This window comes from Erpetoichthys calabaricus, chromosome 3 (genome assembly GCF_900747795.2).
Source record: "Erpetoichthys calabaricus chromosome 3, fErpCal1.3, whole genome shotgun sequence".
In the NCBI taxonomy this organism is placed as follows: Eukaryota; Metazoa; Chordata; class Cladistia; order Polypteriformes; family Polypteridae; genus Erpetoichthys; species Erpetoichthys calabaricus.
This window is the reverse complement of record NC_041396.2, coordinates 235,209,182-235,233,856: the sequence shown is the minus strand read 5'-3', so window position 1 is coordinate 235,233,856 and position 24,675 is coordinate 235,209,182. Positions and strand designations below refer to the sequence as shown.

Genomic DNA, 24,675 nt, shown 5'->3' with positions numbered 1-24,675 from the left:
CATAGGTCATTCTTTTCAAAGAGTCTAATGTACGATTTTATGTCTGGCTAATTCATGCAACATTGTGGCGAATTAAGGGAAAAGACACTGTTTTAAACATTTTGCATTAATTTATGTTATTGTGTAGCTTGTAGAGAAACACAACCCAATGCAGATCTAGAAGGCACCTTTAACTATCAAACATAACACATGGCCACTTTATAGCATGATACATGGCAAATTTCAAAATGTATATTCTAAATAATAAATTTGAGTTGGTGCACTATTCTTTCCATGTGATAGACACTACAGCCTTAAATTCCAGAGGAGTTGTGCCTGAAGTCATTTTGCGTATAGTAATCTCATTAATTGGCAGCATGGCATACTGTACATCTCATCTACAGCACATCTTGTGACAAACCCTTATGTCAAAGTTCTCTGTAATGTCTGTTTATTCTTGATCTATTGTTTTTAACACAGACACTTCAGCATTAAATCCCAGATTCATTTTGACCTTGCCCAGTGCTGCCAAACCTGGCGCATCCCTCATCTGCAGCATTGTTTACAACAATAATTTGAAGAGTCAATTGGCCTGATGTGATTTAATCCTGTAAATCTATGTTAGATATATTTCATTTTTTGCCTTTCAGACATGTTATATGGATTTGTGACACCTTTTTTATTATACTATACACGTCTAACAAGATAAAAACCACTCTGTTAATTTAGCTTAGCAGTATCTTTCTTTGAAGATACTAAAGTAGCCAAAAGTGACTTATGCTTCTAAACCAGGCTGAATTCCTTGGTTTTCCATGTGGTGTGTTGCAGTTTCTCACTTTACCACATTTACCAGACATTTAGTTATTGCTGCTGCGTTGGTCTGGAGAAAACCCACCTCAAATCTAAAGTTGAAGGATGGCAAATTGCAAAAATTAATTTAAATATGATACAAATGATCAAATTTGCTAAGGCCAAAAATAATATAATTTCATGGTACATACATAATTATTTTATACTGTCTTTTAATGAAAGCTTGGGACGAAACTTTGACTGTAAGAATTTCAAAATGCCACACAGAAGACACTTTTTTTCCTTATATAAACGACAGTGCATATATTAGGCCCAAAACAGCATGTCAAAAATTGTAATTCTAAACATTTCTACCCACTGAATGAATAAAACCATGTAATTATAAGTCTGTTTCATGACACCATGGAATGTGTAATATGGTTTGGAGCTACTGTACTATTGTACTTTACCTTTGAGTAACATAACACTACATTAGCACCAACTGGGACTGCATGAACACGTGTGTATTTAATATGAGACATGTACAATATTTTAGCCTTGTAAATTACATGATATTGAAGAAACCATTCTCAACAGGCAAGTGAAACTAAAACTTAAAAACAGGAAGAACATCTTTAGCTTTTAGGATGAATACCATGTTGACTGGGGTTGTCAGATTGCTCTTTTTAGTTTCATTAATATTATTATTCAAATGTGGGGAGCACACTGACATTCATTCCTGCTTCACCACAGGTAAAATTCCCAGCCCAACCACTGACTTTGTGGTGTTTTTGTGCTCTTCTTTCTTTTCAAATTTGTCTGGTTTGCTCTCACATCATAAAAACATGTGTGTTTTAAATTAAACAATGCAATTTACAATTTAAATATGTCAGGCATAAGTGAATGTGTCTGAAGTGTGCCTTATGGTGGGCTGATGTTCCAGATGTGGTTTCTTCCTTGTGCATGACACAACAGAGATAGACTTTCCTGCATAATGCCCTTTAATTTAATAAAGATTTGCAGAAAAAAGACATTGGGTCCTTTTGTGCCATGTGCAAACCTATAAATATAAAAGGATGGTTATTAGGAAAAGTACAGTTAGAGAAAAGGAGTAATAAATGGTATCATAATACAACAAAATAATAAATTCTAGTGTATCCAACTAAACACTCATAGGGTCCCCAGCTAACTTTATGGAGTGTCCTTAGTTTTTCTCAAACTATAACAACTTTTCTTCCTTCCACTCATTCACCAGGCAAGCCATTTCAAACACTTCATATCCGACTCTAAGCTAGAAAGTCATTTTGAAGCCCAGCTCTGGAGCACATCCAGGTCTGCCTTGGAATCACTTATAAAGCTGGAAAGGGCTCTTTAAACGTCCTTGGACAGCACTCCCACATTTTTCCCTGACTGCCTCAGTTGTCCCTGTAATCTTTTTGCCCCATTTGACACAAAAGGACCAGCAGAAACCTAAATTACACAAACATATATACATACATACATATACAAACATATATACCCTATTGACACTATATATCAGTTTGGAGGAAATACAGCATCTTATCCTGCATCCCTTACTTGTCCTACAGTATTACCAATTCAATAGGTTTAGAATCTGAATTAATTTATAATTTTATTTTCACTGAAATGATCTAATTGTGCCTATGTTTATGTCTTTAAAAGATTTGTTTTATAATAAGAGTTTAATTCCTCTTAAGAAAAATAATGCTAACAAATGCTTATAGCATTCCCAAGTCGTAAATTCAATGGCAGCTGCATTCAGGATATGACTGTGTTGTGAATATGCCTTTAGTCTAAATCCTAAGTATTTGAGGTTTTGAAATCCCTATAAATGCATTCATCTGTTCAGTTAAGCTGCATAAATATATATTTTTTTTGTTTTTAAGCATCCCTTCTATGTGGTTAATAGTTCCTGGGAGGTCCTTCATTTGCATTCTTTTATGTGTGACTGAGTTACATAATTGTTAAAAACAATACCATATAACAAATGACTGTAAAAACTTATTAACATAAAATTTACGATTACCAAATGATGAAAATTCTGCTTAAAATATTGAAGTATGAAAGCAATAGGAAGGTGATAAACAGGTATTTCCAATCCTTTGTATTCATATATGTATATAGATACACAAAACACCTAAGAAAATTTATTTTAAAGCTAGTTATCTTTGCAGTTAGTGTATATTTTCTAGTGAAAACACCATTTACACTTAGAATAAGCACAAATAAACTTTAATGCAATAAAATCAAGCAAGAATCTCTTTAATGTTTTTATACAAAGTCTCTATTTTATCAGTTAGACTATGAAACTATTGCGATTTGCTTTGGTGCAGTGCTGTATCATTTTTTCAAGTAGCCCTGTGATTAATCCTTCCACATATCCAGCAGATTTTTAGATCGCTCTTCTTTTGACTTTAGCTGTTTTTTGTTATTTTCCCTGTCCAAGTGATTTCACATATTATAACTTCTGTTATGGTGAGGCTACGACTCTGTGGTGCCTGATTTAATACTGTATTGCCAGCTCATACTATGAGTGACACACCCCTTGACAATGGATCTTAGAAGATAGAAAAGAAATGGTGAAGCTGCAGAGGTAGCAGTCTCTCAGCTGTCTTCCACCATGCACTGATGCTACAAATGGTATTCCAGATTCCACACCTCAGCTTTGAGACTCTCCATCAGCTCCTCAGAAGAGCCCAGCAGGTCCACTGTGGTCACTGTGGCACTTAACACTTGCTAGAATTGGATGGTAGGTCTTCTTTCTTCACTTCTAACACAGATGTAGAGCTGGTGCCAAGGGCCAGAATGCATTCTTATGCTCTTTACATAGCTCTTTTAGATGGGTCACTATCCTTAAAAGGACTACCGATTATTGCCATATTAGATGGAATTCACTTTGCAATTTTGCAGGTTTACCATTTTTAAAGCACTAAGGGTGACTCATCCTGGGTCGATGCTACTTGCTAGTGCTTTTATAATACTGCAAACATTTCTTCTACAGACCTCCAATCCAGGTAGGTCATAATTGTGTTTACAGTGTGTTTGGTGTCCGATGCTGAAGCTTAAAGACTTTGCTGTTGGTGAAATTTATTAAATATGCAAAATGGCTTGGATACCTTAAGGAGAGGATTGGAAATAAAACTTTTGTTGCTCTAGCCATCTCACAAGCCATCCGATATATTTTTGGAAAACACAAGAACGTCTTGTATTGTATTGTTATTTAGTGTTTAGAAGAGTAAATAAACTTGTACTGCTCAGATAAATGCCTTAAAAAATAATTTTCTTTGCTTGCCTAAGACTCATGGCATGTGTGTTGTGGCAGGCGGCCGAGGTTCATGCCCAGCCGGGATGCCCCTGCACACTATATTCAGAGGGAGCAGCCCTGGACAGTGCAATACCTCCTCTTGAACGCTAGATGGCTGCCCCCCTGGGTTGGAGCAGTGCCTCGGTTTCCCGCATGGCTCCATGGGAATTGGAGTTGGGTGCAGCCCTGTTGGGTCCCACAGGCACTGCCAGGGGGTGCTGTAATTGGGACTCTATTCGTCACACCCGGAAGTGCAGCTGGAACTCGTCGATCAAGCACCTGGAGCACTTCTGGGTGGACTATAAAAGGAGCCAGCGACCACCACTCAGCGGCCATAGTTGGGTGGAGGAGGACAAGGTTGTCTGGGAGGAGTGGTGGTGCCAGAAAGAGAAGTGCTTTGTGTTACTTGTGTGTTTTTTGGGACTGTGTATTGCCTGTGGGGTTCACGGAGAAGACGTGCCCCACAGGTGAAGAAAAATAAATATTTGTGTTATTTTATATGTGCCTCCGTGTGAGTCTGTGCCGGGTCGGGTGCAAGAAGGTGCTATTGTTACAGTGTGCATATTCTCCTTGTGCTTTGTCATCATTCTACAATTTTGTATCTCATCTGCTTATGAATGGTTGTGGGCATGTGAGAAAATAAATGTGTGTATTGCTATATCATGTTTTTACATTCTTCTTGGAATGGTTTTCACTTTAATGATTTAGTTATGGCATAGGCAAATTCAGGGGACAACAAGTAAATATAAAAGAAAGAAGTTAGGGGCAGCATGTTGGCACAATGGTAGTACTGCTGCCTCACAGCAAGGAGACCAGGGTTCAGGTCCCTGGTCCTCCCTGTGTGGAGTTTGCATTTCCTCCCTATGTCTGTGTGGGTTTCCTCTGGGTGCTCTGGTTTCCTCACAAGGTCCAAAGACATCCCGTTAGGTGGATTGGTGACCCTTAAATGGTCCTAATGTGTGGTTGTTATCTGTGTGTATATTCGCCCTGTGATAGACTGGGACACTGTTCAGAGTCTGTTCCTGCCTTGTACCCTGTGCCTGCTGGGATAGGCACCAGAAGCCCCTTCAACCCTGTTCAGGACTAAACTGGTTGTAAATTGACTGTAAGAAATCAATTAATGATACTGAATGAGGTGAATGTGACTTTTTTTAGAGTGAAAAGAAATAAGAAATTGAACAGTTACAGAAAAGGCAAGCAAATACAATCTTTTTACTATGTTTTTATGAAGATAATGTTACAGATAAGCTATGCAGCAATGCTATTTCATTAATTTTGTACTTGTGTGAATCTTAATTGTCAACATAACCTATTTTTTCTTTCTCATGATTTTTATTTCCACTTATATTAATAGGATTTTTATACAGGTACAAACCGAGAAGTCCATCTGGATCATCGTCAAGACTATCATCTGGAATATGCAATCGAAAATAACACACACACCATCTTGTGCTTCTCAAGAGACCTCAACACTTGTGATATGGATGACAAAATAATCACGGTATGAATATTTGCTGTTATTCACTCCATTTAAGTGCATGGCTATATTAGTAAAAGTCACTGTAACATTTCTTGCAGCAGTTTGTATTTATATACAGTATATATAAACTGCTCAAAAATATTAAAGGAACATTTTTTAATCAGAGTATAGCATCAAGTCAGTGAAACCTCTGGGATATTGATCTGGTCAGTTAAGTAGCAGAGGGGGTTGTTAATCAGTTTCAGCTGCTTTGGTGTTAATGAAATTAACAACAGGCGCACTAGAGGGGCAACAATGAGACAACCCCCTGACATTTTTCCCTCCTCTTCTTTTCTGACTGTTTTTTCACTAGTTTTGCATTTGGCTATGGTCAGTGTCAATACTGGTAGCATGAGGAGATACCTGGACCCTACAGAGGTTGCACAAGTAGTCCAACTTCTCCAGGATGGCACATCAAATGGCTTCTAAGGCCACTCTGCATCCTGTCATGTGGATTTGACCTGTACAGTTATGACATGGTGATTATCATGGGACATGGAATGAAATGAAGATTATCTGCAAACAATACAAAAATAAATAAATAAATGACAAAAAGAACAAAACAGTAAAAAAAACAAACAAAATAAACTGTTCTCAGTATTGACATAAATGTTCATGCAATCTCTTCATAGACAGTGACGCGAATTAGAACTGAATCTGACAGAGGAAGATGTTCTACAAAACCACCATGTTGCCTTGCTCCCCAAGGAAATTTATTTCTTCAAGTATTGATTTGTCATTTATTTTAACATTTTTTTCATTGTTTCTATATTAGGAAAGCACAGTAAGAGTTATATGGGCATATCACTCAGATGACTTTAAAAATGCACACAACTATCATGGACTGAATCGTGGAAGGAAGAGTCTACGCTTACTTAATCCACAACATCATCAAGATGCACTGGAGAGCCTTCCATTTTTTGAAATAAAAAATCCCAACGTAGGTAAAAAAAATCCTTTTTTAAAAATGTGAAAATGTAATCACATATTGTTATTTATAAAAATATATTTAAATGGTAATTTTGTTTCTTTTGAAGACAGATAACTATACCCTTTAAAGATACAACATATTACTGTCAAATCTTCATGCTTCCTGAATTAAAAAGAAAACATCACATAATAAGGGTATGTTTTTTTTATTTTTTTTATTATTATTATTATTATATTGTGAAGTTAATCTGGGTAGTGGTTCCATTATTGACCAGCAGAGAACACTACCATTATAACAAGAGGTGTTTCAAGATCCCAGCGGTCATAATATGAACCCTTTCACATGGTTCCCCAGACTGCTATGTGGCCTCACGGGTGTATTGGGCAAGATAACCAATCTGGCCCTCTCCAGTACACCTCTGTAGTGGGGCTAACATGCGGGAATGTCTGGTGCTGCTAGGGAGAGTCCTATCCATACGATAACAGAGACCAATGTCAGCCAAGATCCTGGAAGTGCCAACAGAGGAGTACCTGTGAGGTGGTTGGTGCACAGTATAAAAGGGCCCTGCTTGAGTGGCTCAGAGAGCTTAGTGTTGGGAGGCATCTGGTGACAAGAGCTCAGCTGGTCAGACAGAGAAAAGAAGATCCAAGTAGTGAAAGGTGAAATGTGTTAACAGAGTAGGCAGGGGCTACTATTTTTTTAGTTAGACCCAGAGGGCAGAGGTGTTTATTTTCTATTTCGGTTGCACTTTATTGTTCCCCTGTATCATGTATGGAGATTTTGGTATTAAAGCCTTTGTTGTGTTTTATTATTTAGGACTCCAGGATTGGTGTTGGAGTTGTGAGACGCCCGCTACGGGCCACAGGGTATTGTGTGCACCATTTGCATACATTTTATCCATAACAGTTAATTCCTCCTGTAGAATGCTCTTTTATTGTTATTTATAGTTAAAAGAAGGCATCGCAGCACATGAAAGGATAACAATGAAATGTGTTGCACTGGATTCTTAAGTTGATTTAATTCTGCCTGTAGATCAGGATTATTTCTGATCTCTCCATTAATATTTGTACATTTCTGGGGTTTTTTTCTCTTAATCATTTTCCAGATTGTTCTTTCCCATGTTTTAAAGGTGACTGAAGCAGATTAATGTTTGGTTAAAACAATATATTTTAAAGCATACAGTATTATCTTTTTTAATAGCGTACATTATTCCATTATGTTTTACAGAGCTATAGCAGATATAGTAACAACAAAAACAACAAGGATGTTATGCTTTAATAATGCACTGGTGAGGCCTTATCTGGAGTGTTGTGCACAGTTTTGATCTCCAGGCTACAAAAGGACATAGCAGCACAGGATAAAGTCCAGAGAAAAGAGACTAGGCTGATTCCAGGGCTACAGGGTATGAATTATGAGGAAATATTAAGAGAGCTGAGCCTTGTCAGTTTAAGCAAAAGGAGAATAAGAGGAAACATGATTGCAGTGTGCAAAATGTTGATGGAATTTGGTACAGTGGATCGAGACTGTTACTTTAAAATGAGTACATCAAGAACATGGGGACATAGTTGGAAACTTGTTAAGGGTAAATTTTGCAAAAACATTAGGAAGTTTTTCTTTACACAGAGAACCACAGAATAAGTGACCAAGCAGTGTGGTAGACAGTAGCACTTTTGGGATGTTCAAAACTAGACTTTATTGTTATTTTGGAAGACTTAAGTGGATAGGACTGGTGAGCTTTGTTGGGCTGAATAGCCTTTTCTCATTTAGATTGTTATAATATTCTAAAAACAACATTTATTGAGCTCAGAGATGTCAAAAATAAATTCAAAGAAAGAAAAGCAAATTGAAATTAGCTCATAATAATAATATATACATACGATACAGATAAATAATACACACTTACATAAGAAAGATATATAATTAATATAGTCCTTACATATAGAATCAGTTTTTAAGTCCTTAAAAATGAGTCAGATTTCGTCAGGTCAGGTGACCGGGGAGGACCGGAAAAAATATATATACAACACAAAAAACAAAAATATATATTCAACAAAACAAAATAAAGAACAATTGTGTACATAACACTTGGAGGCTGATAAAAAGCTGGAGAATTCTTTCTTCTTTGGTTGTGCAAAGAAAACACTCTGAAGCATTCTAGTTAATAAGTAGAAATGTCAGACTTGAAGAATCTAATGATTATCTGGTAATTCCAGACAGTTTAATACTGGATGGCTGAAAAATGTATTTGTTAATTTTAACTTGTAACATATTAGTAAATATAATCAAGATTTTGCTCCTAATTACAAGAAAAAAAGAGGTAATTACTCTATTAAAGAATGAGTCAGAAATTATATGAGACAGTTCCCTTTGGTGCTAACCATAACCCTAATTCGTTTGTCATTGGCATATTTTAGATGTCTATGGTTAATTCTGCATTATCTTGTTCCCCCTGTTAATGGCTCAGTACTGACAGTTATTGATCAATGCAATATGCAAAAACATGTCCAGTAACAGGTGAACCAAGTCAAGTGTTCAGTTGTCTTTACAAAACATAATACACAATGTGCCTATACATTTTATTCATAATAAAGAACAGGCAGTGGGGAGTAGTGTGTGGCTGCAGCAGAGGTGACAGATGAGAAGAGCACTTTCAACAAAATCAGGATTTCATTGCAGACATCTAATATTATACTAGTAGTGCAAATTTATTATTTTGGGAAAGTGTTTACCATAGTATTTTATTTCATCCATCCACATTGTGTTTGTTAAAACCAGACTTTTTCTCTGTTTATTTATTGTTTTTTTTTGTACTTGTGCATTTGCTTTGTTAATTTGTTCAGGTGCACATATTGTAAATAGTATTTTATTAGTCAATATATATTTTGGACTTTTATCCTGCCTGTTCGTTGTTTTTCTGGAGTGGTTGAGTGAACAGGACCAGGCTAGAAGGATACTTGGCATTCCTTATTAAATAAAAAAAAAATCAAGGTATTCAGACTTTCCATGGCAGAGATGTGCAGGCAGAGCTGATTCTAATGAGGTTTTAGGGAATGTGTCCTTGGTGCCACATCTGGGGTTGTCTTGCACATGATTCTGATAAGATAATCTTGGCCCTGATAACATGAACTAAATTCAGGGGATTAATATGTTGCAACTGCACAAATGTTAATTTTTGCATCTTCATTGTTATTTCTACATATGAGTGGCCATGTGGTTATGATGATATTATTGTGCACATATATGTAAATACCTGACTTCATGTGCACACATGTGATCTGAAAGAATTGTTGGGCAGACATATTTACTTTTCATAAAGGCTGCGAGTGGCAGCCTTTCCAGCAGCTCCGTGTATGACTTTATCTTTTTACCTTTTTTCTGTATTTTTCTCTATTTCACTGTCAATTCCTACCACTTTCTTTTATGTGGACTAGATCCCTGGACACTTTTTTACTACTCTTTACTACTTGGAAATGGATTTTTACATGCCGAGACTCATCTATTCAAGTAGTCAACTTCAAGCGCTGAGAACAAATGCCCGAGCCGGTGTGGTCCCCTATTTACCTGATGAGGTAAGAAGGTCGTATCGTGGCAGCAGAGCTGGCGCTAAGATAAAAGCCAAGCATCTAGAGAGAAAGTGGCGATACAAACCTTCGGTGCCTTCTGTGATCCTGGGAAATGTGAACTCGCTACCAAATTAGATTGATGAACTGGCTGCGCTTGTGAAAAATGTCAGAACCTACAGAGAATGCAGTTTGTTGTGTTTTACTGAAACGTGGCTAACAACTAACATCCCAGATGCTAACGTGGCGCTACCCGGGTTTAGCACAGTTAGAGCAGACAGAGACGCGAGTACCTGCAGGAAGCACAAAGGAAGTGGACTCGCACTCTATGTCAATACAAGATGGTGCAACTCTGGACATGTAAACGTTAAAATCTCCTCTTGCTGCAGTTGACATCGAACTGTTGGCCGTAAGTTTGCATCCCTATTACTTGCCCAGAGAGTTCGGAAATGTCATTGTTGTTACTGTTTACATCCCTCCTCGGGCGGACCTGGAGATAGCGGGTGACATCATCCACTCAGCTGTTGCTAAACTGCAAACGCAGCACCCCGAGGCACTTGTGCTATTTGCTGGAGACTTTAACCATGTGACACTGGACAAAACATTACCTGCCTTCTCCCAATATGTGGATTGTAACACCCGGGGAAATAGGACTATTGACCTACTGCATGCAAACGTTAAAGACGCATACAGCGCCACCCCGCTGCTGCGCTTGTGAAAGCAGATCATAACCTGGTTCTGCTTCAGCCTCACTACAAACCAAGAGTGAGAGAGCTACTTACAACCACACGCTCATTCAGGAAGTGGTCCCCTGAGGCAGAGCAGGCTCTGAGAGACTGCTTTGAAACTACGGACTGGGATATCCTGCAGTGGTCACATAGTGAGAACATTGAGGAGGTTGTTGACTGCAGTACTGATTCCATCAATTTCTGTATGGACATTGTAGTTCCAGTAAGAACAGTACGCTGCTATGCTAACAATAAGCCCCATGGATTACAAGTGACATCAAGGGCCTTTTGAACCAGAAGAAAAGGGCTTTTAAAGGCGGTGATCAGCATGAGCTTAAGTGTGTGCAGAAGGAACTCCGAGTCCAGCTCAGGGCAGTGAAGGAGCAATACAGAAGAAAGCTGGAGCAGAAGTTGCAGAACAACAGCATGAAGGAAGTGTGGGATGGGATGAAGATCATCACTGGCTGCAGCTCGAAGCGGGGTGCCACCATCAAGAGAGATGTGGAGAGAGCAAACCAGATAAACAACTTTTTTAACAGGTTTGACCACCCTAACCCACTCTCACCTCAGAGTACTGCACCCTCCAACCATCCTTCTGCTGATACCAGCATAGGAGAGAGTTTCCCCCAACCCACAATTACAGCAGCGCAGGTGAGCAGAGAGCTGAGGAGACTTTGTGCCAGCAAAGCAGTAGGTCCAGATGGAGTATCGCCACGACTGCTAAAGGCCTGTGCGTTGGAGCTGGGGAGTCCTCTACAGCGCATCTTCAACCTTGAGCCTGGAACAGGGGAGAGTCCCGAGGCTTTGGAAAACATCTTGCATCACCCCCGTCCCAAAGATATCACGTCCTAGTGAGCTGAACGACTTTCGGCCTGTCGCTCTGACGTCACATGTGATGAAGACCATGGAACGGCTGCTGCTTCACCACCTAAGGCCACAGGTCCGCTATGCCCTCAACCCTCTGCAGTTCGCATACCAGGAGAAGGTGGGAGCAGAGGATGCCATCATCTATATGCTACACTGATCACTCTCCCACTTGGACAGAGGCAGTGGTGCTGTAAGAATTATGTTTCTAGACTTCTCTAGCGCCTTCAACACCATCCAACCTCTGCTCCTTAGGGACAAGCTGACAGAGATGGGAGTAGATTCATACCTGGTGGCATGGATCATGGACTATCTTACAGACAGACCTCAGTATGTGCGTCCCGGAAATTGCAGGTCTGACATTGTGGTCAGCAACACAGGAGCGCCGCAGGGGACTGTAATTTCTCCGGTTCTGTTCAGCCTATATACATCGGACTTCCAATACAACTCGGAGTCCTGCCACGTGCAAAAGTTCGCTGATGACACTGCTATCGTGGGCTGCATCAGGAATGGGCAGGAAGAGGAGTATAGGAACCTAATCAAGGACTTTGTTAAATTGTGCGACTCAAACCACCTACAACTGAACACCAGAAAAACCAAGGAGCTGGTGGAGGATTTTAGAAGGACCAGGCCCCTCATGGACCGCGTGATCATCAGAGGTGACTGTGTGCAGAGGGTGCAAACCTATAAATACCTGGGAGTGCAGCTGGATGATAAATTGGACTGGACTGCCAATACTGATGCTCTGTGTAAGAAAGGACAGAGCCAATTATACTTCCTTAGAAGACGGGCGTCCTTCAACATCTGCAATAAGATGCTGCAGATGTTCTATCAGACAGTTGTGGCGAGCGCCCTCTTCTACGCAGTGGTGTGCTGGGGAAGCAGCATAAAGAAGAGGGACACCTCACGCCTGGACAAACTGGTGAGGAAGGCAGGCTCTATTGTAGGCACAGAGCTGGACAGTTTGACATCCGTGGCAGAGTGACGGGCACTGAGCAGGCTCCTGTCAATCATGGAGAATCCACTGCATCCACTAAACAGTGTCATCACCAGAGAGAGGAGCAGCTTCGGCGACAGACTGCTGTCAATGTCCTGTTCCACTGACAGACTGAGGAGATCGTTCCTCCCCCACACTATACGACTCTTCAATTCCACCCGGGGGGTAAACATTAAAATTATACAAAGTTATTGTCTGTCTGTATACCTGCATTGTTATCACTCTTTACTTTAATATTGTTCTTTATCAGTATGCTGCTGCATGTATGTTGCATGCAGTAAGTGAATTTCCCCTTGGGATTAATAAAGTATCTATCTATCTATCTATCTATCTATCTATCTATCTATCTATCTATCTATCTATCTATCTATCTATCTATCTATCTATCTATCTATCTATCTATCTGTCTGTCTGTCTGTCTGTCTGTCTGTCTGTCTGTCTGTCTGTCTGTCTGTCTGTCTGTCTGTCTGTCTATTTGCAAACATACACAAGGTCCCAGCTCTAAAATATCCCACCATATGCTGTTGCTCATATATAATTCTGATTATTTGAAACATCGTCTCTCTGCATTTTTTTTCACCACCATAGAACACATTTAAGGACACTTCTTTTCAAGAATATTAAATTGGAAAAATAATATTTGATAAATAAAATTGTGGATGGAATTGTACAGTAATATGCAGTAAAGTATCTGAAGTTAACAAAGACAAATTGAATGAATTGAGCACATCCATGTGCACTCCATGTGAGTGGAGCTTTACACACATTTTTCCAGGCACTGCTCCAGTTAGCTATTGACAAATTTCTTTAAGGGTTTGGAGTTATTAAGGAGGAGACTAAAATCCAGTTAATCATGATCATCACTTACCCTGCTATTCTAATTAAAATGCAGTCTACCTTATAACTTCAAGCCATCACAAGAACATGCCCTTGCTTTCTAAAGATACAAATAAAATTCTTTATTAATTGTCGTTAATGAACTGTAGTTTATGTATTTTGAAATGTATGAATGTACTGATACATTGTACTTTGGTCTATATGAATGTTAGGTTAAGCAGTAAACTGGCACTGCTTGGTCCACGTAAACAATAAATGTCATAACTTCTTATGTAAAAACTGGCCCTACTAGTTTTGCTAGATATCTAGACATCACATATTTTTGGTCCTATCTACCATATTAATAGCTGGGATTCCCAGTATTGTTGAGGAGTGACCAGTAAGAACCAGTGTTACAAAAAACAGAGGGCTCAGACATTATGATGATTACCAGCAGCGTATAGCATATCTTTATAGCATGTACCCTAAAAGTCTGGTATGAAACAGGAGGTTGGCCCATTATATGATACAAGTCCCCCTGCAGTGTATTATTTTTAGCAAACCAACTGGGGGTTTCCTCGCTCTTTAAACATTATATGGAACAGAGGAATGCAGGTAAACCTTGGACCACTACACATGGCTCTAGGAGGATATTCCCAGGAGTTCCAGAGGGACCTCAGCAGTGATTTGTAGAATAACCCCAGATGCAGTGTCTGGCCAGAACGTAAAAGAGTCTGTCCAGCCAAATCATGAAATTTGGGATAGGAAGGTGAGTCAAGACAAGACAGATCAAGAATAGAAGGGCAATGCCTGGCGAGTAATGTGGAAGGTTAGAAAAATAGGAGCGTTTCCTTTATACTTTTCTACTTCTTTCATCAATCTCCTTTCTCCGGTGTTACATTTTGTTAGTAAGAATACAATATTTTGTATCTTTGACCTTTTTGGTGTTTGTTACAGCCTACTAAAGGCCTAGGGGTATATAAGTAGGCTGCACACAAGTGAACGAGAGAGAGAGAGAGAGACACACACACAAAACAACATAAAAATCATCTAAATAAATAGTCTCCAGTAATAATAATAATAATAATAATAATAATAATAATAATAATAATAATGAAACTCACAAAAAAATGGAGATGGTTACAAACAAAAACTGAACCAAGATAGGGGGACCACTAACTTGGCTCTCTAGCCAAACAATTTACACAGCTAGACAAATTCCACAATTACCAGCAGGATGGCTAGCTTAGAAACAATTCCATTTCTTTTAATAAGCCAAAAACCCAAAACAAGATCACCCAACCCTAACTCTCCATACTTTACTCTGTTAAACACAAGTCCTTCTCCTCTCACTCTTTACCCTAAAATCTAAACAAGCGTTTTTTATAAGTTAACACCACCCGCCAACCCAGGTGATTTAATCACAGTAAGCAACTTAATAGGTAGGTAATGAAGGCAGGCCTCAATTAAGTCATCTGCTCAAAAATAAAAAAAATATAACAGGCTTGGTTTACATGTTATGCTGTATTTCAGGGTAGCTTGACATTGCTCGCTGTCATTCACTACACACAAAGTTCAAAAGAGAAAAATTCTTGAACTTTATTATTCAGTATTCTCAACAATAACACTGCAGAAAATCACATTTTGTCTTTTCCTACATCTGAGTTTTGATTGATTCTTCTAAAGTTTGGTCTTGTTCTTTTGTTTTTTGGAATGGTAATATTTCAGAAAAACTGACTAGCTTTCTCTTAAAAGAAAAGCTCACTTCAACTAAAAGACTAAACCAGAGAGCAGTTTTACTTAAAGACTTCCAGGTACCACCTTGTTCGAGTACAGCACATTGCAGTATTTTTCTTTTGTTCACTGTTTACCTGTCTTGATTCCCAAGTTCCATTTCACTGTCCTCTTCTTAAACATCTCACCCATTTCTTTAAAACAGATTGACAGAAGTATGTATTTGTCTGCCATTTCTCTTTACAGCTTACATTCCTGAAAAAATACAATAAATTTAAAAAAAAAGTTGCTAAATAGACAATGTTTAAGTAAAACGTTGAACTGTAATATGTATTTTGCATAAATAAAGTCCCATTCATCCATCTGTCTGTTCCCTGGGATCACATTTGGGGTGAAGTCAGGGCCTTTCAGTGCAGCATAGAGTAAAGGGTAAGAACCTAATCTGTGCAGAGAGTCGGGCTAAATAAAGAGGCGACATTTAATTTGGCTGAAGTATTTGGTGTCCGGCACAGTTTTTGTACACTTTTGCTTTAATTAAATTTTGGCTAAATCTAAGTACTGTAGCCCACATCTGTAGTATAATAAGTAATTATAATTTTGGCTGAAAAAGAATGTAGGAAGCAAGCATATAATAATACAAGTAGTAATTAAGTGTTTTGGAAGATGGAACACAGTTAATTTTATGTTGCTACAGTAACAACCTCTAAGAGACCCCTTTGCCCCAATAAACAAAGGCCCTCCAGTTCAAGAAGCTTTTCACATGAATGAAAAGACGCATAATGCTTTCATGCAGCTTTTTTTAACTAATCACAGTTCATTGAATTGTATCCTTTTTCATTTTAATAATTATACCGTTGTATATTTTACTTAATATATGCATTTGAAAAATGAGATCATAGAAGCAGACAACAACTTCTTTAATAACTTGAAGAATACATTCCAAAATCTGTTTTCTGCTCAATGGACTTTTTGTTACGTGGACTTTCTCTTAATTGCTAGTACAGTATATTTCTGTTGTCAGTTTTCAATTTTTTTTTTCTTGAGAAAGCAGCATATTTTGCATTAAAGCATTAATGCTTTTTATTCTTGGCAACAAAAGCTATTAATTAAACCTTATTTAATGAGGATTATTGAGAACATATACCACCATAAAGCTTTTTAGTAAAAAATATATTACAATGAAGTACAAAACTGAAAAGTATCCATCCATGAATAGAATAATATTGTAACATCCATCCATTATCCAACCTGCTATATCCTAACTACAGGGTCAAGGGGGTCTGCTGGAGCCAATCCCAGCCAACAAAGGGCACCAGGCAGGAAACAAACCCTGGGCAGGGCGCACACACACCAAGCACATACTAGAGACAATTTAGAATCACCAATGCACCTGACCTGCATGTCTTTGGATTGTGGGAGGAAACCCAGGCAGACACAGGGAGAACATGCAAACCCCACACAGGGAGGACCCAGGAAGCGAACCCGGGTCTCATTACTGAGAGGCAGCAGCGATACCCACTGCGCCACCGTGCAGTTTTCAATTAATAAATCTAGATTTTTATCTAAATTTGCTTGCTATTTAAATGTAAATTTATGTTTATCACACATGATTTAATTACATTTAGGTAATCATCTTAAATTGCACTATTTGAATAAAGTTAATTTCACACAATCTATTCGTGCAAACACCTTAAGATTACACCTGAGTTTTGGGTGTAAATTTTTGCATTCAGTTCATGAAATGTCCTCCATAGGTATGCCATAAACCTAAAAATATGTTTTAAGTATTATATTGTCCAAGTTTTCCATTCAAAGCTCTGCTACTCTGTAATGTAATAGGGCATCAGGCACGTGTTTTCTTCACATGTGCAGGAAGGTGTTTATGTGCTTTATATTTTGAATGTTTCATTTTTAAGTAAGCCGTACTAATTGTCTTATTACACCTTTAAATATCTGTGCTCAGTTTATCTCTTAGATATTAAAATAAAAATCACAAACCACCTAAATATGCTAATGTATATGTAATTTTTAGTAAATCGAGTATAGTTTGTTAAAAGATAACTTGAGTATCATTCTCAAACCACTTAGCAAGAATCAAGCTTTTGATTTCTGTTTCTTATGGGAGGCTGAGAGTGCTTTGCTTGCAAGTCTCTGATTTGCCTTCATGTACATAGAGTAGATGCTTGATAATTACACTGATTGGTGGTTAACTGCATTTCTGAACATTTATTTCCAACTTTGACTGTGTCATATGGAGTTCTACATTTCTTAAATGCTTTATCTGTGGTGTAACTCTGACTTTTGACTTCACTATCCTTTCTAAGTTTTGGTGAATGTCTAAGACAGATGTACTGACCCCAGCTGTTTGAAGCCACATTCTGTTCAGTAAGATGACCTTACAAAAATAAACATAATATGTCTAATGTCTCTGAGCTATAGCTAGTGAAAGACCAAAGTGTCTGCCTGACTAAAGAATTGTTTCCTGACATTAAAATGAAATGAACATGCAGTAAATGAATATGTGATGCATAATAATAATAACAGTAATATTGTGTTAAACAGTGTTTTACAATGATTTCTTAAAGATGAGATAGATAGATAGATAGATAGATAGATAGATAGATAGATAGATAGATAGATAGATAGATAGATAGATAGATAGATAGGTAATTAGTTTTGCTTTTGTTCTCTTTTGAAGTATTCAAGTGGTTTTATTTTCTTCTTCACGTGGTTATTGTGTAATAATTATTTGTACGTATAATTATTAGTACATACAAATGCCATGTGTTTTGAGCTTTATGGGAACTACCATGTGATCTGGTTCTTGCACATGATAAATATAATGATGAAGATCTCCATATTGTTTAATAATACCAAATATAGCAATTATTCATTTTCCTGTAAAGTATAACATGATAAAGTGAAAGAATTTTCTTAGTGAAACATGTAAAATATATGAAAATATAATGGAGTAATGTACTTAGTGAAAAAGAGTTTTAAAAATTATTCATCTTCTTCATTTTCATCTTCATGTTTTCCCACTTGTGTGGGGTTGATGTGTTTGCTCAACCTTCTCCATACAGCTCAGTCCTGCATCTCCTTGCCAGTCAAGCCCGGTTTCCTGACCATTTTTTAATTTATCCATCCACCTCTGCTTTGGTCTTCCTCTATTTCTTTTCCCCTGCACTTCACATGTCCATACCCCTTCAACCTACTTTCCTGTACTTTCTTAGACACCTCTCCTACTTTGTTGTGACTGTGATTGTCTCATTTCTTATTGTGTACTTTTTTGTAACTCCACAAATCCATGTCAACATTCTCATTTTTGTCACATTTAACTTTTCCTACTAAACTACCCTTACTGTCTATCTCCCAGCTCCATACATCATTGATGGTCTTACCACTGCCTTAAAAACCATATCTTTAATCTTTGCCTTAATTCTTTGATCACACAATACACCTAATACCTTCTTCCAATTGTTCCATCAACACCACACTCTATGGGTAATCTCTACATTTAATTCTCTATCTTGGGTCCAGTCTTTTCAATGCCTCTCCCTTAAGGCAAACTTCTGAATCTTGATCATCTTTAAACCTAATTTATTAGATCTTCTGTCTCTTTATCTTCAACCCTTTATCTTCCAAAGCCCTTCTCCATTCTTCCAACCTCCTTTTCACTTAAAAAAATTTTTCATACACTATTATTTGGAATTCGTGCTTAGTATGGCCTGCAAAACAGAACTTGGGCTCTACAACAGAGGAGGATCATTTTAATTTGATTCAGGATAGAATTTGTCAGTCATGGTTTCAGGTCACAAATGCCACAGTCACAAATTAAATTACTTTTCAGAAACTCTATAGCTACGCATGTACTGCATGCAAAGATCTTGGTAATTAAAAATAAAAAGTCTCTGCTATTGCCTCCAGAGAGACCTCAAAATAGAATTGACCTTCCTGATTTTTTTTTTTGATCGAATTTTTATTAAAAAAATATAAATCATAAACAATTGCAACAGCTCACAGAAAGGTACATTATAATATAGCAATAAAACTCCCACCCCATGGCACCCTCCCCACTCCAAAGACTTCACCCACCTCTGGCCTTATATGAACAAGGATAGCCCTGGAGTAGAAGGCACAACAGAAAAAAAGGACAAGTAAATAAATAATTAAATAACCGAAGTAAGTTTTGGTATGTAGTTTCCCTCTATATGATTTAGGACAAGTTGCAAGGCTGACTGCCAGTTTAAAATATAGGTGCTAAATGAACCATTAATCCGTTCTGCAGATAATTCAAGCAAAATAAGACTAAAAAAGGAGGTTTTTTTAAAAATCAAAAGATAATAAACTAGGAGACTTCCAGCTAGAGGCTAATGCTAATTTTGCAGCAATTGTGCCTAGAGAGAATAAACTTTGCTGGAAAGAAGAAAGAGAGACAGCAGAAAAGTCCAGAAGAAGAGTTATTATAAAGAGATTTTGTAATAAAGAATAGATGTGAGAAATGTTGACACATTACCCCATAGAACCCTAACTGTGGGACACTTCCAGAACATGTATAGAAATGTACCTAAGGACTTAGACGAACAAAGGGAGCACAGAGGATCAGGTGATAAACCCATAGCAAAGCATCTGCGGGGCTTTAGATAAAAACGGTGTACAATTTGAATTGAGTATGTTGGTAATTGGGGTTCTTAGATGCTAAGGTTTCTTAAAAATTATATTCCAGTCAAGAATAGTAAGAAAGGGAAGGTCATGCGTCTAAACCAAATTAATAGGTAATGTTTTAAGAGTGGCTTTCCACAAAGTTGTATATAACATAGAGACAGGCTTTGCTTTAAGAAACATTTGAAGATAAAAGAAAAAGGAGGAAGATGGAATAGGAAACTTAGATCTTTGTGACTGGAATGTTTGTAGCCCTGAGCCATCAATAATATTGCCAAGTGTGGAAATACCGCACTGCCTCCTGGTTGGGAAAACAATAGGGTTGCCTCCAATAAGCATGGGTGGATTTTGGAAAATGGGAGTGAGGGAATGTAATTTTGGACAGAGGCCTAATTGTTTCTCCACCTTACGCCAGATAGTGAGAGCATAAGAAATTAGAGATCCCGAAGTTAGCGAAAGCTGTCTCAATCTCCGAGACACAAAAGAGAGAAGTGAGAGAGATCTGGGAAAAATCTATTTGACTTCAATTGAGAGCCAAGATGAAATACTAAGGGGTTCCAAACAGCACTAAATTAATCTGTGTAATTGCCCAATGATACTTCTCCAAATATGGCAAGGCAACACCCCCATCTGCCCTATCACGAATCAATATGGAATGTCTAATGGAAGGGATTTTTTTACCATTCCAAAGAAAAAATAGATTTGACATCAGACCATAATTTATTTGGACGTGAAAGAGGGAGCATGCTGCAAACAAAATTTAAATTGGGGGCCAATGTTCATTTTAATAACCAGCAATCTGGACCTGAAAGATAGAGGCTGAGAGGACCAGGAAGAGAGGGAGTCGTTAGCACTACTGAAGATATGTTTATAATTTGAGGTGGCAATGTCATGCAGGGAAGAGGAAATGTCAATCCCCAGGTATCTAATAGGCTCTGAAAGAGGGACTGCGAAGGAGGAGCAGGACTGATGACTAGACAAATTAAGAGAAAGAAGAGCTGACTTGAACCAATTGATTTTATAACCAGACAGAGACTCATAGAAGTAAAATAAATTAAGAACATATGAGAGATCAGAAGGGGCGTCACAGAGAAAAAGCAGAATATCATCAGTATAAAGTACGACTATGGGAGACATTAGATGTGAAGCACGTATAGCAATAGCTAGAGACTCGAGAGAAAGACTGAAGAGGAGAGGGGAAAGTGGGCACCCCTGCCTGGCTCCTTCAAAATTTGAACAGATTGTGAAACAGAATCGGCCTTCCTGAATATCAAAATAAGTCTGTTGGCTTTCCTTGGTCTCATGCTACTGCCCCAGCATACCTCTACATAAAAGATCATGCTTACAACCACTGATGGACATAACATATGCAGCACACACAGCAAAGAATCTGAGCAACCTTGGGAAATGCAATTATCTTTCACCATTTTTTGCATATGGCTTTTGTGTTTGTAGCTCAATCCAGATTTCTTCCCAGGTGCATTTCAAGATCTACAGAATGGAATTAGTGCAGGCTTGGTTTTCCTAAAGACCAGTAAAATCTCCTATGATTTGCTAATAGATAGATAGATAGATAGATAGATAGATAGATAGATAGATAGATAGATAGATAGATAGATAGATAGATAGATAGATAGATAGATAGATACTTTATTAATCCCAAAGGGAAATTCACATTATCCAGCAGCAGTATACTGATACAATAAATAATATTAAATTAAAGATTGATAATAATAATAATGCAGGTGAAAAACAGACAATAACTTTGTATAATGTTAAATGTTAACGTTTACCCCCCCCCCCGGGTGGAATTGAAGAGTCGCATAGTTTGGGGGAGGAACGATCTCCTCAATCTGTCAGTGAAGCAAGACAGTGACAGCAGTCTGTCGCTGAAGCTGCTCCTCTGTCTGGAGATGATACAGTTTAGTGGATGCAGTGGATTCTCCATAATTGATAGGAGCCTGCTGAGCGCCCTTCGCTCTGCCACAGATGTTAAACTGTCCAGCTCCATGCCTTCCTCACCAGTTTGTCCAGGCGTGAGGCGTCTTTCTTCTTAATGACGCCTCCCCAGCACACCACCGCGTAGAAGAGGGCACACGCCACAACTGTCTGATAGAACATCTGCAGCATCTTATTGCAGATGTTGAAGGACGCCAGCCTTCTAAGGAAGTATAACTGGCTCTGTCCTTTCATGCACAGAGCATCAGTATTGGCAGTCCAGTCTAATTTATCATCCAGCTGCACTCCCAGATATTTATAGGTCTGCACCATCTGCACACAGTCACCTTTGATGATCACAGGGTCCATGAGGGGTCTGGGCCTCCTAAAATCCACTACCAGCTCCTTGGTTTTGCTGGTGTTCAATTGTAGGTGGTTTGAGTCGCACCATTTAACAAAGTCATTGATTAGGTCCCTATACTCCTCCTCCAGCCCATTCCTGATGCAGCCCACGATAGCAGTGTCATCAGTGAACTTTTGCACGTGGCAGGACTCCGAGTTGTATAGGAAGTCCGATGTATATAGGCTGAACAGGACCGGAGAAAGTACAGTCCCTTGTGGCGCTCCTGTGTTGCTGACCACAATGTCAGATGTGCAGTTCCCAAGACGCACATACTGAGGTCTGTCTTTAAGATAGTCCACGATCCATGCCACTAGGTATGAATCTACTCCCATCTCTGTCAGCTTGTCCCTAAGGAGCAGAGGTTGGATTGTGTTGAAGGTGCTAGAGAAGTCTAGAAACATAATTCTTACAGCACCACTGCCTCTGTCTAAGTGGGAGAGGGATCGGTGTAGCATATAGATGATGGCATCCTCCGCTCCCACCTTCTCCTGATATGCAAACTGCAGAGGGTCAAGGGCGTGTTGAACCTGTGGCCTAAGGTGGTGAAGCAGCAGCCTCTCCATGGTCTTCATCACATGTGATGTCAGAGCAACAGGCCAAAAGTCATTCAGCTCACTAGGGCGTGATACATTTGGGACTGGGGTGATGCAAGGTGTTGAGCTACATATAAGAGAGACATCATTTAGAGACAGTGTCATCCATTTAAGGGTATACACATACCCCAGAGCTGTCAATATGAATAATCACTAATGTATGTAACCTTGGTTTTCCTGTGCCATGGTGCTATGATGCACGAAGTATAGACAGGGAGAGGCTGAAAATGTCTTTGGATACACAAGTTAGTTGATCAGTAAAGATTTTAAAGATGTGAGGTTTAAATCAGTTGTATATTGTGCTCCTTTCTTATGACACTGACGATGAATGCATAGACATCCATTCCATTTATACTTGCTGAAACCTTACAATTCTTGCAAGTAGCTGTCATCTTAAACATACAACAAAAAAGACTTGAATATCACAGGTAATGTATATTTATGTTTCATTTATTAATGTTTTGTCTTGACCTAACATTCCATTATTATACAGACACCTACACCTGTTGTTACTCTCTTCAGCATCTATGCCTAATGACTTTTCATGCTTAACTCAGTTCAAAGTTGCAAGAAGTTGGCACTTGTATGTACAGCACTGGGCACAAAGCTGTAGACAACCCTAGATCAGGCAGCAGCACATCACAGGACCCTCTCAGATTCATTCTCAGAATCACACAGAGCCAATTTTGAATTTCCAGTTAGCCTAAATAGAATGTTTTTGGGACGTGGTAGAAAAACTGTAGTACTTGTGGGAAAACCCATTCAAAAAATTAGAAGAGCATACACACACAATTGTAAAATCACTTGGTATGGTATTCATACCCAGGACACTGGCTTCTTGAGGCAGCAGGGCTATCTACTAAACACCATGCCGCCCACATAAATAATTAAAATTTTACAATTTGTGAAGCAGAGTAAAATAACATTGACTGGCCTACACATTATTAAATAAAATCTGCTAGGCTCCGTTGAATCTATTCTCCAGTTTGATATATTTGCTTTTCAACTTAATTTCTTCTGTTATCTTTACATTTCTGTCCTTCAAAAGCAATTTCAAAACAAAATGCTCTTAGGGTTTTATTACCACATATTAACCATTCCTTAGAATCACTTTAAAATCTGTTTTATGCTTTAACTGCCCTGACTGTAACTGCTAAAGCTGCTGTTTGCCCACTTATCCTGAATATGAAATTTAATAACTTGCACTCAGGCTGCACCGACCTCCTTCAGTGGAGTCTGGCAGGAGATACTCCTTTGGAATTTAGTTCAGTTCATGCTTTATTTATACCCAAGGCAATCAGACAACACTGCATCCTGGCAGCCCTTGGACACAAACCTATGTGCAAAAAATAATGTTCACAGCTTTTTGTTTTCACTCAGACATCCTTCCACCCATTATTTCATTTTGAGACCTGCTTAATCCTGTCAGCTCACTCAGCAGTATTTCAACACTAACTGCAGGCCAATATGGAGCTACAAATAAATTCCCAGTAAATTATTTTAGTTAAATATAGTTCAATGTAAAAAGTTAATTTTGTTTAAAAAGTTTTATTGTGTATCTTTTGTGGACACTAGGGATTGCTTCAGCTCCCCAAACACCCAACACAAGCAGGCTCAGACACAAGTTAAAAGGCTAAGTCTTTTATTGTGGGAAACTCTTTAAAGCAAGCATTTCTCACCATTGCCACAAGAACAATAAGCACAATACAGCACACATCAACTCTTTTCTTCCTGCTCTCTGTCTTTCACTGTCTCCTCCACTCCTCCTTGAAGCTTTTTCCACCAAGCAAGGACATTCACCATCCCTCACACTCTTAGTAATCAAATTCATAGAGCT

The 24,675-nt window shown here is 38.4% G+C and overlaps 1 protein-coding gene across 1 annotated transcript in view; it reads left to right on the top strand.

The window, feature by feature from the left end:
• The window catches only part of moxd1 (monooxygenase, DBH-like 1), a 94,011-nt gene that overhangs the window by 21,858 nt on the left and 47,478 nt on the right, over positions 1–24,675 (top strand). Inside the window, exons 2-4 of the mRNA XM_028797912.2 lie at positions 5,448–5,594; positions 6,388–6,552; positions 6,654–6,737. Of these exons, the coding sequence (XP_028653745.2) occupies positions 5,448–5,594; positions 6,388–6,552; positions 6,654–6,737 (396 nt within the window). The remainder of the gene's footprint in view (positions 1–5,447; positions 5,595–6,387; positions 6,553–6,653; positions 6,738–24,675) is intronic.